At 37.4% G+C, this 15,269-nt stretch overlaps 1 protein-coding gene across 2 annotated transcripts; it reads right to left on the bottom strand.

Annotated features, from left to right (window-relative positions):
* Positions 1–1,199: 1,199 nt before the first annotated feature.
* LOC106135639 (origin recognition complex subunit 4) lies at positions 1,200–13,408 on the bottom strand. Of its 2 annotated transcripts, none has more exons than XM_060952651.1 (8): positions 13,206–13,408; positions 7,503–7,847; positions 7,100–7,225; positions 5,903–6,125; positions 5,162–5,380; positions 4,288–4,517; positions 2,963–3,171; positions 1,200–2,281 (listed from the first exon to the last, which is right to left on the bottom strand). In XM_060952651.1, exons 2-8 carry the CDS (start codon positions 7,710–7,712, stop codon positions 2,008–2,010), a joined length of 1,491 nt encoding a protein of 496 aa, XP_060808634.1. In that variant the 5' UTR covers positions 7,713–7,847; positions 13,206–13,408; the 3' UTR covers positions 1,200–2,007. The 2 variants fall into 2 exon arrangements, with proteins under 2 accessions (XP_060808634.1, XP_060808635.1); XM_060952652.1 differs by having other exon boundaries at positions 7,503–7,742; positions 13,346–13,365.
* Positions 13,409–15,269: the final 1,861 nt, after the last annotated feature.

Below are 15,269 nucleotides of genomic sequence, written 5' to 3'. Positions count from 1 at the left end.
GCATGTATTTGTGATTTGGGATTGCTTTTTATTTTTGGTTGAAGCATGTTTTTTTGTTTCTTTGTTGCCAGCAAACGCTACTAACTCGAGGTGGTAGAATATTAGCTCTTGTGCCTGCTGAAAATGCACCCTCTGACGATAGCGAGCGCTCAGATGTCGAAGAGGAATTTCGTGTACGCACCCCGCTTTCTTCATTTTCTTCTCCAGCACCGTCTATTCATTCTTCCTTAGAAAGACTAAACATTCTAGATGATGACGAACATTACAACAGCGACAATGTTCCACTTACGCCCATTTTTCAAACAGTATATTCAAGTCTGTCTTTAGAACCAAATTGCAATAAAGTACCGGTGCTGAGTGATATTCCGTCACTCCCAACAACTCCTCTTACTCCAGTAAATCCACCAAATCCAAAAACCAGATCCCGACGTCGTCAGCCCACCGTTCCTGTCCGGAAAAGACCGAGACTAATGAAAAAATTTACTTTGAACTATCAGTGGAAAGAAGCCGTTTTTCGACACAGAGCTATTATAGAAGAAGACTCCAATTATACAGATGTTCCGGATATATCAGCGTTGGATTATTTTTATAAATTTTTTTCGCCAGACATTCTAACAGATATCGTAGAGCAAACAAATTCTTACTCGAAGAATCCCAGAAACTGTCAATTAGATTACCATGTAAAGGCGTAATTTAGACATTTCAGTTCAATAAACGTTTATACTATTATTATCTTTTGTATTTTTTTTGCTATTCCTGCTCCTGGATAAACTCCCGTCGAAATTTCATAAGTTTTAGGACTCACTTCCGTCGGTATTTCATTAGTCACTGCACTTGGCAATGTATATCCCAGCATACACGACTTTGATCCCTTGGTTTTCTATTCACTTGGCAATGTATGCTGTGTCATACATGAGTTTTCAGGAAAACTGAAACGTAAAGATATTTCTTCGTATTTTTTTGTAATGCCTTAAAACGTCTTAAACCCGATTTCAATAAAAAAAATCGGTTTTTGTAAAAAAAAAAATTCTGCCAAATTAAGGGTTAAAACTATTGAAAAATTTAAGTTTGACGTTAAGTACGGTGCAATTCCCTTGAAATAAAATGTTGACGGTTTTTAGCATTATTTGCGATAAAAGAAATATGTGAGCATCGATTGTACTGAAAATTAAATAAAGAAATGTTAATTTGAACACGTGCATGCTTTTATTTTATACAAAAATAAGTTAAACTTAAACACTAACTTAAGACTATACAACAGTAACCATTTTGTATTTTTTTTTACTTTATCTTATCTGCATTATCAAATTAACTAAATACATTGTGGCCCAGACACTACCGATACACGGCCATATATATATACATACATACATATATCGCCATCTTATTCTTACTCTTTGAGTAAGATAAATATAGCTTTAAAAAACACAGAAACACTATACCAGTGGGTGATTTATAGGGGGCAGAATTGTATTGTCTGTTTCTCACCACTGGGTTTCTCAGTGGTTTCTCGAAGGTTTCTCATTCAGGTTGAAGGTTTGTGAACGCAATTGCGAAATAGAACCCTTAAAAAATATTATTATAGCACTTATTGCTGATGATTGCTTAATTCTACAACATACGATTCGAGAAAATCAAATTGGTTGTACATTATATTAAAATAGGATCAATATTAAACCTTATTGCTGATACAAAAAGCGTATTTTGACTTGAAATAAATTTAATTATTACCATTTCTTGAAGATACAGATAAATACAGAATTACTATACCAATGGCTGATTTCAGTCGGCAAAGCTTTGAAACTCGTCACAGCCCCGCTTATACGATCAAGAGGTACTGTCAGATTGAAAAATTTATGTTCCTTCTAGACCCAATTCGATAAAATATCCGTGTTATATAAACAGTATTTCTCAGTGGTTTCTCATAGTTTTAAGGTTTTTTAATGCAATTATAACATAGTCCCTTCAAAAACATTATATCATTAAAGTAGCTACATAAAAATAACTTCAGAACACAGAATTACTATACCAATGACTGATTTCAGTCGGCAAAGCTTTGAAACTCTTCACAGCTTCGCTTATATCATCCACAGGCACCGCCAAAGTGAAAAGTTTATATTCTTTCTGTACTCTACTGGTTGTGTTGTCAGTATTGTATATAGAGTCAGTGTTTCTCACTGGTAAAATTATTTCCAAAGCTTGGAGATGTTCAAACGCTTTTAATATGACCGGTCGGGGGACGGTTTGCGTTGAAGAGTTCGTGTTGGCGAATTTTGTGTATCTAAAATGGAAATATATTTTATGTATAATTTAAAATAATCAATAGGTATAATCTATTTATTTATTTAAACTTTATTGTACAAAATGCAATTGTGTAGCACAATTGGCGGACTTAATGCTTGAAGCATTATCTACCAGTCAGCCATTGGGTCTGACAGAGAACTTTATGTGGGGTCAAACTAAATAAATATATTTATACCTACACAAAATATGAAACAAAATAATTATAATAAACATACATAAAAATTACAATAAATAAACAATATACTTACATACATAAATAATAATCAAGTCATTATACGAAAAAATAATAGCTGTTAAAATGGAAATACGTACATAATATATCACGTCTAAAATTAAAGCCACATTCAACTGTACGGCTTAATGATGGAATTAAGATGCAGATAATGGCAAGTTGCTAACCCATCGCCTTATAAAATAAAATCCTAAGCTTTTATGAGCCTCTCCCTTGACTGACTTTAACAATCTGCACGAGAAGAGAAGCAGCTGGCACAAACATGTTCTTTGCTACCAGACCACGCGGTTTGCACTGGACGAAAGTGCCTATTCCCTTAGTAGCTTTTTACGACATCCAAGGAAAAGATATTGTCCTATATTAAAATTCATTGAACCACATGGCATAATTTAACAATTTTATTACATGCATAAATAAATTACTCACCTATGTAGAACCATTTCAAAATTCATTGGTTGGCCGTCAAATATCTCCATGCCATGCTTCATGGCTATAACCAGAGACAACTCGAGTATAGACAAGGATTGCAGCAGTTTCACTCTATGCTCCGGCGCTACTGTCTTGTCTATGGTATTTGAAAACTCTGTAGCATCTATGTAGGGCTTGGTAGGTGATAGTTGGCAGATAAGTTGGAACTGGAATAAAAAAATATTGTTGTTATAAAAACTATTGCAATTTACATATTTTTCAGACAGTGTGGGAAAAACATGACGACATAATCTGGCCACGACATGATGAGAAACGAACTTCGTCTGATTGGCCTGGGTCATGGATGTTTTATCAATATAAATATTTATCCTACTAATATTATAAATGCGAAAGTTTGTATGTCAGGATGTCAGTATGGAAGTTTGTTACTCTTTCACGCAAAACCACTGAACCGATTACGATGAAATTTGGTATGTAGGCAGCTGAAGACCCAGAATAACATATAGCACTTTTTATCCCGGAGTTCCCGCGAGATGATTACACGCGGACGAAGTCGCGGGCGGCCTCTATTATAAAATATAGTATAATATAAAATACTAGCGACCCGCCCCGGCTTCGCACGAGTGCAAAATTCGGAAAAAATTATACATAAAAACCTTCCTCTTGAATCACTCTACCTGTTACAAAAAACCGCATCAAAATCCGTTGCGTAATTTTAAAGATTTAAGCATACAGACAAACAGACTAAAATAGCGACTTAGTTTTATACTATGTAGTGATAGTTGAGTTAAAGTCTCGAACTAACTTCGAACCAACACGATCCGTGTAATTTGTCCCATATATAGATAGATAGATAAAACTCTTTATTGCACCATAAGAGTAAAACATACAAAACAACACAAAGTAGATGTAGATGGTACAAAGGCGGACTTATCGCTAAAGCAATCTCTTCCAGTCAACCTTTGGGTGGAAGGAAATCCAACAGGAGATTGGCGTTGGCGCAGAGCAAGATAAATAAATGTTTGAACATAATAAAATATATATCTATAATATAATACATATAAATACATACAAATACGCATAAATACAGATAAATACATAATAATAACATATACTTAGGATAGAGTAGAAAGATAATGAGACCTAACGAGATTTTTGAAACTATTAATAGTCTGGGCTTTCCTGATATCTACAGGGAGAGCATTCCATAGACGGACAGCTTGTACAGTAAAAGAGTGGGAGTAAAAATTGGTATTGGATGTCGGTAGTCTTAGTCGTAGGGTAACCGTGCTATATGAATATATATACAAGTATTTACTCACCAAAACATTCCTAAACACCTGCTCATTGCCCGTATAGTAACAAAACTTCTCTATAGCATCCGTTATCGTGTCATCTTCTATCAAACTATTCACATGAGAGTTCCAATCTTCTACAAATCCAGGGTCCAAGTTCCTAAACTCCTCACGGTTGGTTTTGCATTTGTATAGAACTACTTCGGGTATAGAATATTCATCATCAGTGTCAACGTCTGTTGGCTCTTCTATGTGAACTGAAATAATCAAACATACATATGGTCACGTCTATATCCCTTGTGGGGTAGACAGAGCCAACAGTCTTGAAAAGACTGAATGGCCACGTTCAGCTATTTGGCTTAATGATAGAATTGAGATTCAAATAGTGACAGGTTGCTAGCCCATCGCCTAAAAAAGAATCCCAAGTTTGTAAGCCTATCCCTTAGTCGCCTTTTACGACATCCATGGGAAAGAGATGGAGTGGTTCTATTGTTTTTTTTGTATTGGTATAATCTAAATAATAAATAAATTGAAATAATCATACGTGAACATAATATAATAACATATTTTACTTTTACATATTATAATTGCATTAGTAGAAACTTTATTGCTTACTTAATATCTATTTATACACTAAAGTACGGTCAGACGCCTCTGTCGACCCCGTAAGCCGTAAACCATGCCGTACGCCATGAAACCACTATAGAAACATTTATATGTACAAAAACTTCAGAAAATCTGGCACTGCCTCGCATAAGTGCTTGTCGTGTTCGTAAGCGGACGTAGGGCTCCTCAATAGTGACTCTAGGTCCGCCTAGACGAAGGTCCCAGATCATGCAAATGACACGAAAGCTGTAAAAGCGAAAGCGAGGATGATAATTTATTTGATCCATTTACTCACCAGATCTCCTTCCAGCCCTTCCCTTCTTCCTCTTCGGGCTCTCTGGAGCTTTTTTGCAAGGCATAGACAACAGCCTCAGCAACACTTGCTTAAAGTTGTCTATGGGCGAGCGTAATTCCCCAGAATCCTCGTTTGGAAACAGGAAGATGTGGCGGTGGGAGAAACGGGACTTCACCCGCTTCTCCAGGAGTTCCATAACGTCTAACCGGTTTGTTATACCTGGTAAGACAGAGTTATTATTATTTAAGAGTAGAGGCCGCCAGCGACTTCGTCCGCGTGGAATCAATGCAGCGGGAACTCCGGGATAAAAAGTAGCCTATATTTTATTCTGGGTCTCAAGCTATCTACCGCACCAAATTTCATCTTATTCAGTTCAGTAGTTTTTGCGTGAAATAGTAACAAACATCCATACTGACATCCTGACATACTCACAAACTTTCGCATTTATAATATTAGTAGGATTATTTTTCAAGGTCCATGACCAGATTCATCTAGTAGCAAGCTACCACGCTAGAGGGATAGTAAAGAATCAACATAGTGTGTGCCGTTGTAAAGAGTCAATTATGGAAACGGCCAATTAACTTCTTCTAGGCGATGGGCTAACAACATCTCGCTATTTAAATCTCAACTCCATCACTAAGCCATACAGCTGAACATGGACTTTACTTTTTTTGAGACTTACGCCTGTCTTTCTCGTAAGGAATATATGTAATTACATATACTATATATATATGTTCTCACCTAACACACACATAGGTGCCTGCTTGCTATGCGTGATATCAAACAGGTTATACAGCAAGCTCTGAGTACGGCCGCTGTGGCAGAACATGTCGAACTCTTCTAGAAGAAACACCATGCTTTTGCACTTCCTGTCGGCTCCGCATTGTAGGCAGCTCAGTAGAAATGACAGGTTCTCAGCGAAAGTGCCGAAGACACGGTCGCCAACTGCGTTTTCCAGTTGCATCTGGAAAATAATATTTACATATTAATTTTTATATATGTATTACGTACAAATTTAGCGCCACTTACCTGCGCGTGTCTAGCGCCACCTACAAAAGAATATAGGGTTTTTTCAAATTCCACAGGAAATACAGTTTTTTGACCAGAATGAAAAGTACCCTATGTCCTCGTTAAAACCCTTAATTATACATATATATGCAAAATTTCAAGAAGACTGGTTCAGCAGATAATGTGCGATGATAGAACAACAAGGAGTGGCAAGGCCTAGACAAATGTAATTTGATCAAATTAAGGACGTCCTGGTAAAGGGTCAGGGCAAGAGTACCCGAAACCGCCGAGCTTGCATAAAGGAGTTATGAATGTGGACGAAGCGAAGGAAGTATGCAGAGATCGTCATGGCAAGTGGAAAGATGTAGTCTCTGCCTACCCCTCCTTGAAAGAGGCGTGATTTAATGTATGTATGTATAAAACAACAAATAAACTTAGTTTCATATTTATTAACCAAATTATTATAGTAGTTGAGAAAACAGGAACAGTGGCCAAACCTTAAAGTGATGACTAAAATGGAATAACAACTTGTCTCAGCATAGGTTTAACCCTATCTTAGATTTTTTTCTGACTTGTTTCCATTAGTTTGATTCCCGACTGATGTTCACTGGCTCATAATCAAAGAGGTAGGATTCCAATGTTGCACTAAACTTTGATTTTGGTTAAATAAATGCCTTAATAATTCAACCAACAAAATTATTGTGTAAAGCTATGCTACATTTTTATTTATTTTCATACCAACTGAAGCATATTCTAAACTGCTCAATAAACAGCTGAGTGTATTAATTTGGGAATATATATTATAAGAACAAAACCAATTTGAAAAAAACTTACAAAGACAATTCCAAATTCATCAAGCACTATTTTTTTTTTTTAGTTAGCTAAGTATGTGGAACTCCAGAAAAAGTAAATATTAAAACAACAAATTACCTGAGCAGTAATAGACTTGAGGGCCACCTTATCATCGTGATGGAGCATCCCGTTCAGCTTCACGATGATGGCGTCACTTGAAATGTCCACTTCTTTACTTAGCTGATTAAGAACTGAGTTAATAAGCTAAAACAAAACAAGTCTTAGGTTAAAAACTTATCATTCTTTTTTTAATTATTGGCTGTTGGCTCTGGCTAGTCTACCCGGCAAGTGATATAGACGTGTTAAGTGTTGTATAAGTGTTATACGTATGTATTTTTTTTTCTTTAAATCGATAAAAAATATTATCACTGAACTAGCCTTTTACAGGCTAAGGTTTAGCATCAACCTAACCTGCAAAATATTACAATTTGATTTCCACAAATAAAGTAGCTAACACAAAAGTTGTGCAAACTGTACCAACCGTTGTTTTACCACTGCCTCGCGGTCCCAGCATGAGAGCAGAATGAGATTCACCGTGCAGAATAGTTCGTTTCATTAAATCGTAAACATGATCCCTTTCTTGTTTGTGATTTATAAAACTAACATTGTCTTCCATAATTTTAAGTTTCAAATACTTTCTTATAAGCTTGATTTGTTCTGCAGATGTCTTATCTGATGGAAGGACACGCATTTTAGACGAATAATTAAAATAAATAGATTTTTCTTTCTTTCTTTTCTATATTATGGCTTCCACCGGACTTTCGGTGATTCTGCCAATGTCATGGTTTGAAGAGACACGAAGTTACGAAATTGGACGGTATACAATCTGAAAGGAAGGTTAACAAATGTACAAACACAAAAAGACAAACACAACAAGTAGGTATTGTTAGTAAAAGAGAAGACAAGTTAATGATTATAATGTGAAGTGAGTGTGTAAGGTGTAAAAGTTATGTAAAACAAGGCATATACCTAATAAGAGATTTCGGAAGTAGGAGAGAGAGAGAGAAAAAAAAAAATACTGTAATGGGAACTATAGTTTTAGGTTATTTTTAGTTATGAACTTTGCAATAATATAACAGAACCGAGTGTGGACAAGAGAAAGAAATGAATTAATGTCTAAATTTAGATGGGGAATGTTCGTCGGAATTATGTTACGAAGATGGACCACAAGTTTGGGGCAGTTGAAAATTATATGATTAAGATTACCTTCATCCAGCCCACATTCACAGACAGAAGTATCTCTAATTCGCAGTTTATGGAGGAAGACAGGGATACATACATGGCCAAGTCGCATTCGGATTATAACTGACGTTACCCACTTCTCCAAGTTTCGATGCCGGAAGAACCAAGGGACTTTGGGTAAGTTAGGTTGGATATTTCCATACCAGACACCTTTTTGCTGACGAGAATGTTGCCATTGTCTATTCCAATTAGTCATTAACTGTGGTTTAGCTAGAAGTCTAAGGTCTCGAGAGTAATGAAATTTGTGGCAGTCAGAACCTGAAGTAGAAGCTTGTTTAGCCCACATATCTACTGTTTCATTACCCTTGATTCCTGAATGGCTTGGAATCCAAGCAATAACTACATTAATACTGGAAGATTGACAATTATATAAGGCTTCTCTTATTTTCAGGGTAATTGGAAAGTTATCCTTTGCATGGAAGGGTCGTTTCAAAATATCTTGGAGGCAGCTCAAAGAGTCTGAGAGGATAAGTGATTTGTCCAAATTGTGAGATAAAACAAATTGAACAGCTTCAAAGAGAGCAATGGATTCTCCAGTAAATATAGAGGATTTAGAAAAATATTTAAAACTTAATAAAAGATTGAATTTAGGTATCCAAACTGCTGCACCAACATTAGAGTCCTGAGTTAATTTGGAAGCATCCGTAAAAATGAGGGTCCAATCAGACCATTTCTCAGAAATGATCTGGTTGAATATCCTATCAGCACCAGGAAGATTCTTGGAAAGTCCTATGTTTAGAAGAACATTAGGTTGGAAGATGAGAGGGAGGAAGTCAATATCAAAGATAGGATTTTTGGAGAATTGGGCAACTGGGTGGGGAAGGTTATCTATTTTATCGAAGCTTTTAACCAAAGGCGGGTGATCTTTGTTAACCCAATAAGAAGAAGTATGACAATAGTCTGATAGAGAGTTAAGTATTTCTAATAAGGGATGAGAAAATAATTGGATTGTTTTGTAAAGAAATCTATCAGCTAAAAATTGTCTCCTTAATACAAGAGGAGGGTCCAAACATTCAACCTGAAGGGCATTTGTCGGAGAAGATTTCATAGCACCGGTTATAATTCTGAGACATTTATGTTGAATTTTGTCTAATTTCGCCAAAGCTAATTTGTTGCATGGTTCTAGTAAGAAGGCACCGTAGTCAAAATGGCTACGTACAAGGGCATTATAAATTAATTTTTGACTATAGGGATGGGAGCCCCAGCGGACTCCAGAGAGAGACCTCATGACATTAACTCCCTTTTCAGCTTTTTGGACAACATGGTTTAAGTGAGTAACACCTGTTAGTTTGGAGTCTAAGGTAATTCCTAAAAATTTACAGTTGTCTTTTTGAGGGATAGTTTCATTATTAATCGAAACAGTTAATAGGGGCAAAGATCTCTTCCGAGTAAAGACGACACAGTTTGATTTAAGCGGGGAGATAGATAATCCATGGTCTTCTAACCAGGTGTTGAGGTAAAAAAGAGCTGAATTTAAACGACGGCTAATGTCATCAAAGGAGTCCGAAGAAGCGAAAAGAACTATATCATCAGCATATTGAAGAATATTGCAAAAGCAATTGACAGACTGATCTAGGTCAGAAGTATATAAATTATACAATATGGGACTAAGTACAGAGCCCTGTGGAAGACCCTTCCAAACAGAGCGAGGGGGAAGAAGAGAACCCTGCAAACGGACAATTATGTGACGATCCATGAGCATATTACAGATGATATTAATCAGCCTCACTGGAATACTCAGCTTATGCAATTTTTGCCTGAGAATAGGAAGTTGAACGTTATCATATGCTGAAGTTATGTCAAGAAAAGCGCCTACCACATGTTCGTTTTTAGAGAATGCCACTCTTATATGGGAGACCAGGATACTCAAGCTGTCCAGAGTTCCCATACCTCTTCTAAAGCCAAATTGAGAATTTGGAAGTATGCCCTTTGATTCAATAAACCATTCCAATCGATTTTTGATGAGATGTTCCATAATTTTATGTATTACCGATGAGAGGGCAATGGGTCTATAGCTGAGGGGGTCTAGAGGGTTCCTCCCAGGTTTAAGAATGGGAATAATAATTTGGTTCTTCCATGATTCTGGGACAGACCCAGACAGGAAGATATGATTTAAAATGGACAGAAGGTATAATTTGGAAGGAAGAGGAGCTTTGGTAATGAAAGAAAAGGGAATGCCGTCAATACCAGGGGAGGAATCCTTGAGACCGTCCAAAGCGGATAATAATTCTTGGAGGGAGAAGGGTTCATCTAGGATGGTTGGGGAAGGACAGTTATATGAAGAGTATGGAAGTTCATCCAAAGCAGGAGCGGTTAGAGGGGAAAGTCTATTTATAAAATCATTGAGCCAAGGTGAAGTGTCATTAGAAGAGGAGTCTTGATGAGCTGTAGCTCTTCTAAAAGATTTAATTTTCTTCCAAACACTTGAAAGAGAGGATTTGGGGGAAATGGATTCACAAAAGGACTTCCAGCCAAGGTGTTTTTTTTGAGATAATAGACGCTTAGTCTGTGCCATTGTTTTGCGAACAAGTAGATAATTTGTCAAGGTGGGGTCACTATTAAAATCTTTCTCAGCTTTGTTTCTTTTCCTGATAGATTCGGAGCATTCAGAGTCCCACCATGGAGGGGAGGGAATTTTGTTGTGTGAAGCATTTTTAATTGGGATTGTTTCATCTGCAGCAGAAATAACAGCAGATATGAACTCTTCATACGCCTGTAAAAAGTTTTGGCTTGAGGGAGAGGGAAGGGAGGATGTAAGGACTTTGAGGCAAGTTGAGAACTTGTCCCAGTCTGCCTTTTCGGTTTTGTATTTAAGAAGAGGAGGAAGGGGCGAAACCTTGGAAATGGATTTAATTAGTGTGGTAAGGACTGGAAAATGATCACTACCGTATGAATTAGGTAAAACCCGCCAAAGCAATATAGGAGCAAGTTGGGGGGATGTTAGGGTAAGGTCTGGGATACTGACATTTTGGGACGGAGGAGACCGACGGGTGACAGAGCCATCATTTAGAATGCAAAGATTTATGTTGTCAAGAAGATCAAGAAAGACAGGTAAAATTGAATCGTCAAAGGGGCAGCCCCAGAGGGTGCTTCGTATGTTAAAGTCACCTAAGATGATAAGGGGAGTAGGGATAGAAGATAGAATAGATTGTAGTTCCAGGACAATAGAGTGGTGAGGGTGAGGGAGGTAAACAGAAACAAAGGATATTTCTAAGGCTCTCACAGCAACAACATGAAAAGAAGAGCTGTGAGGGGGAATAGGAACTTGAGTGAAGGTGATGGATTGAGAGACTAACAAAGCACAGCCTGCCCAACCATCATCTCTATCATCTCGGAAACAAGAGTAGAGTGGGATATGGAAGTGAGACGTGCGTTTAAGGCACGTTTCAGCAATGGCAACTATAATGGGATTGTATCTATTGATTAAGTACATTAAATCGGGTTTTTTTTTTGATACACTCCTAGTATTCCACTGAAGAAGAACTTGGTCCATTATGTTTGGAAAGGATAGGTACAATTATTTGTTGAAGACGAGAAATGGTATTGGGCGGTAGCATGTCAACATCTCGTGATAAAAATTGTATAAGGGCGTCTGCTAATATCTCAAATAGGTTATCATTTGGAGATAAAGCAGGGGAAGGGTCCTGGTGTTGGCATGAACACGCACAACCATTGGGAAGGGAAGATTTAGGAGTTGAGGTAATTTCTCTGAGAGCTTGTATGTCATAAGACTTTCCAAGCTCTGGTCTGGCTTTAGGGGAAAGTGAAATAGTTTTTTTGTAAGAGGAAGACAGATTGGGGGTTGAAGAGCGGGGAGGGTTTGGAGGGCGTTGTGGAGAGGAGACTGGAGATTGGGAGGAGTAGTATTGGGAGGAAGCTGGGGGAACTGCAGCAGCAACTTGAGAAAAAGAACGATTTTGAGGAATTTTGGTTGCTGCCTCAGAGTAACTAATGTTATCATTTGCCATAATAACTTTTATTTGTTTTTGCCTAATATGTTCGGGGCAAGATGGGTCAGTAGCTAGATGGGAATTCCCGCAGAATAGACATGAAATAGAAGCATCTGAGGAGCATGAATCGCCTGAGTGTTGGAATTGGCCACATCTATAGCATCGTGGTTTGGAACGGCACTGGTTGCTGATATGACCAAATTTACAGCAGTTCCTACATTGGATTGTGGGGAGGAGGTAGACTGATACGGGGAGAGAGGTATGGAAACAAAAAACTCTTTCCGGGAGGACGTGTCCACGGAAAGTAAGGACAACAGTAGTGGTTGGGAACCAGGAAACGGCAGAGTCAGGTTTCTTTGATTTGGAGTTGAGACGTCTGGCCATTACTACCTGACCACAGTTGGGCGGAACAGAAATATTATTAATTAATTCCTCCAAGGTCCAGTCCGTAGGGATATCTCTAACAACTCCCATGCGAGAGATATTGAATCTTGGTACAGATGCAATATATTTGTTAGTTGGGATTAGGGGGTTTTCTAGGAATGAATTGGCAGAATCCCTATCTGTGAATTCGATTGATACTTTGTTCCTACCCATGAGCTTAAGTCCACCTGATTTAATACCGGAGACAGAATTATGATGTAAAAATTGTGCAAATTTAAGAAGCCTAATAGATAGGCCCGCAGAAGGATCGGGTTCCATCCTCGTAACATATACGATAAACGGGGCATCGTCTTCGTCGGTATATTTAATAATAGAGTCCGGTTCAAATCCCGGACGATGATAAACAGATTGGATGGAGTCCGATGGGGGAGAAGATTTTTTTGGTTCCGATTCTATTGCAGATTCGGCAGGTCGCTTAGAAGGGCGAGGCGTAGAGGGTTTCTTCCTAGAAGAAGAACTCGTACCTCCCCAGTCTGGGGGACCTTCTTCGTCACCTAACTCCATCACGGAGTGATGGAGTAGGTGCGAATTACAACTAAATTACTTACCTTATTGTGTGATGTATCCACAACCGAGTAAAGGATGAAATGGGAAGAGAACAGATAAGGAAAACACTAAATATCGCGATTTTACGAAAATACGTGTGTCAACCAACAAGATGACTGGCAGAATCCCCATAAATAGATTTAAACGAGCAAATGAATACACCACAGCACACCACAGCTTTTCCTTGGTTTTCCCGCTGTTTATTTATTTTGTTTGACATTTTATTTTTATTTACTCTCTTGCTGTCAGTGTCAATGTCATATGCGAATAAGTGTTGTATGTGCTGGACCAAATATTCCAATGTTGGATTGACAGACTGAAATATAATATCGAATATGATATCAATTACAGCACTACATTAGATTAAATAAAGAATAAATATATCAATCACAGATTTCTTTATAAGAAAGTATACGTTATGGCATCGCCATCTCATACTCATCCCAAACTGACTAACTTATGTAAATGTTAAGTGATTTTGTATATTTTAACTATATTTGTTTGTTCCTAAATGTAATTTTTATGTTTCAATTATTTCGCTATTATTTTTGAATAACTGTTTATTTTCTTTTTCAACACTGCTTTTTCTCCAAGGTACTGCAAATTCCTAGAAAAATAAAAAATGTCCCTCTATACGTGTTATAGTTGACCAAAGGCAAACATTAATTGTAAAGCTAAATGGTGTACATATTCATATTTGAAAATAGGGAAACTATTATCATCACATCTATGATATAGATGACTTTATGGAAACAGCTTGCAGCAATTCTCAGGCAGTTGAACTAAAAGTTAACAATAACATTTGCGCATGCCCGATTTTCCGGTAACGCATGCGTATTATCTATTTATTTCACGATCAATATTTATAGAGATATACAAGGAAAAAATATCCAAAGATATCTTGTTTTATAAATCCAGCCAACATGTAACTAATATATAATAATGATAAGTCTTCTTCGTCTGTTTTGTTAAGATGTCGTAAATAGCGACTTGTGTGTACAAGCTTGTAAAGGTCAACCAAACAAAAGGCTTCTAAACTTGGGATTAATCTTTTGGACGATGGGCTAGCAACCTGTCACTACTGCTGATACGTTCAGCCTTTCGGTATTATGAAGGCTGTTTAGTAGTTATGTTTGTCTCGTAAGGGATAAAGACGTGATACAGATAAATAATTTGCAATTGGATCACATACTTATATTTGTTTGTAACTTATAACTAAAATAAAAACTATTTTTACACAAAGCTATTTTTACCTCCCCGACCCTGCAGAGAAACCTTACCTTGCTTAGGTTACATCTTTAGTTGCCTCAATGTGCTGATTTATTCACAATATTTTTGATCGCCGCGGTATTCATTTGTGGCTAAAATCTATACGCCACAAGTCACAAAAAAAATCACGCGAATCAGCCAAAAACAGCGAAAAACCTAAATCGCGCAAGCAAAGGTTTCACGGATTGGAGCATATATACAACCTCCGACTCAACATCGTCGGAGCCGCGATTCCCGAGGCATAACACCTAGCCTTGCGGAAGATTTTTCCTATGATCGCGCCGAATCATCACTCCCGCTACCCATTATTTAGTATTAAAACCAAGTCGCTCAGTGCCTGTCTTACTCTTTCTCACTCCATTATTGAACTCCTTTACATCTATCTAAATATGTAAAAGAGTACACTGACTTAAAGCCCAAACCGCAAAGATTTGAAATTTTTCATATACCTAGGTTCCTTATGTGGTCTAAGCGTGCACTGAAATAGGACTTCCATGGGAAACGAAATTAGCCTGGATATTCACTTTACGCGGGCGGAGCCGCTGGTCTTGCCAAGGAAAGATGTAATCAGGATATTATGCCTAGATGAACATAATATTATATTCGAATTTTTTTTATTGTAATATATCCGATGAGTCTTCAGAATTCCGTGAAATCGATCCTACCAATAATACTATCATATTAAGTTACCTTGGTAACAATGTTTTGTCCCTTTTTTGCTTGTCTACTAGTCATATATCCATCTCTTTTTTGACCTTAAACTCTACAGATTGCTCTGATATACACGAGAGGTTATT

Source organism: Amyelois transitella, chromosome 29 (genome assembly GCF_032362555.1).
Source record: "Amyelois transitella isolate CPQ chromosome 29, ilAmyTran1.1, whole genome shotgun sequence".
Taxonomy (NCBI): Eukaryota; Metazoa; Arthropoda; class Insecta; order Lepidoptera; family Pyralidae; genus Amyelois; species Amyelois transitella.
The sequence above is the reverse complement of the archived record's forward strand: the minus strand, read 5'-3'. Positions and strand labels throughout refer to the sequence as shown.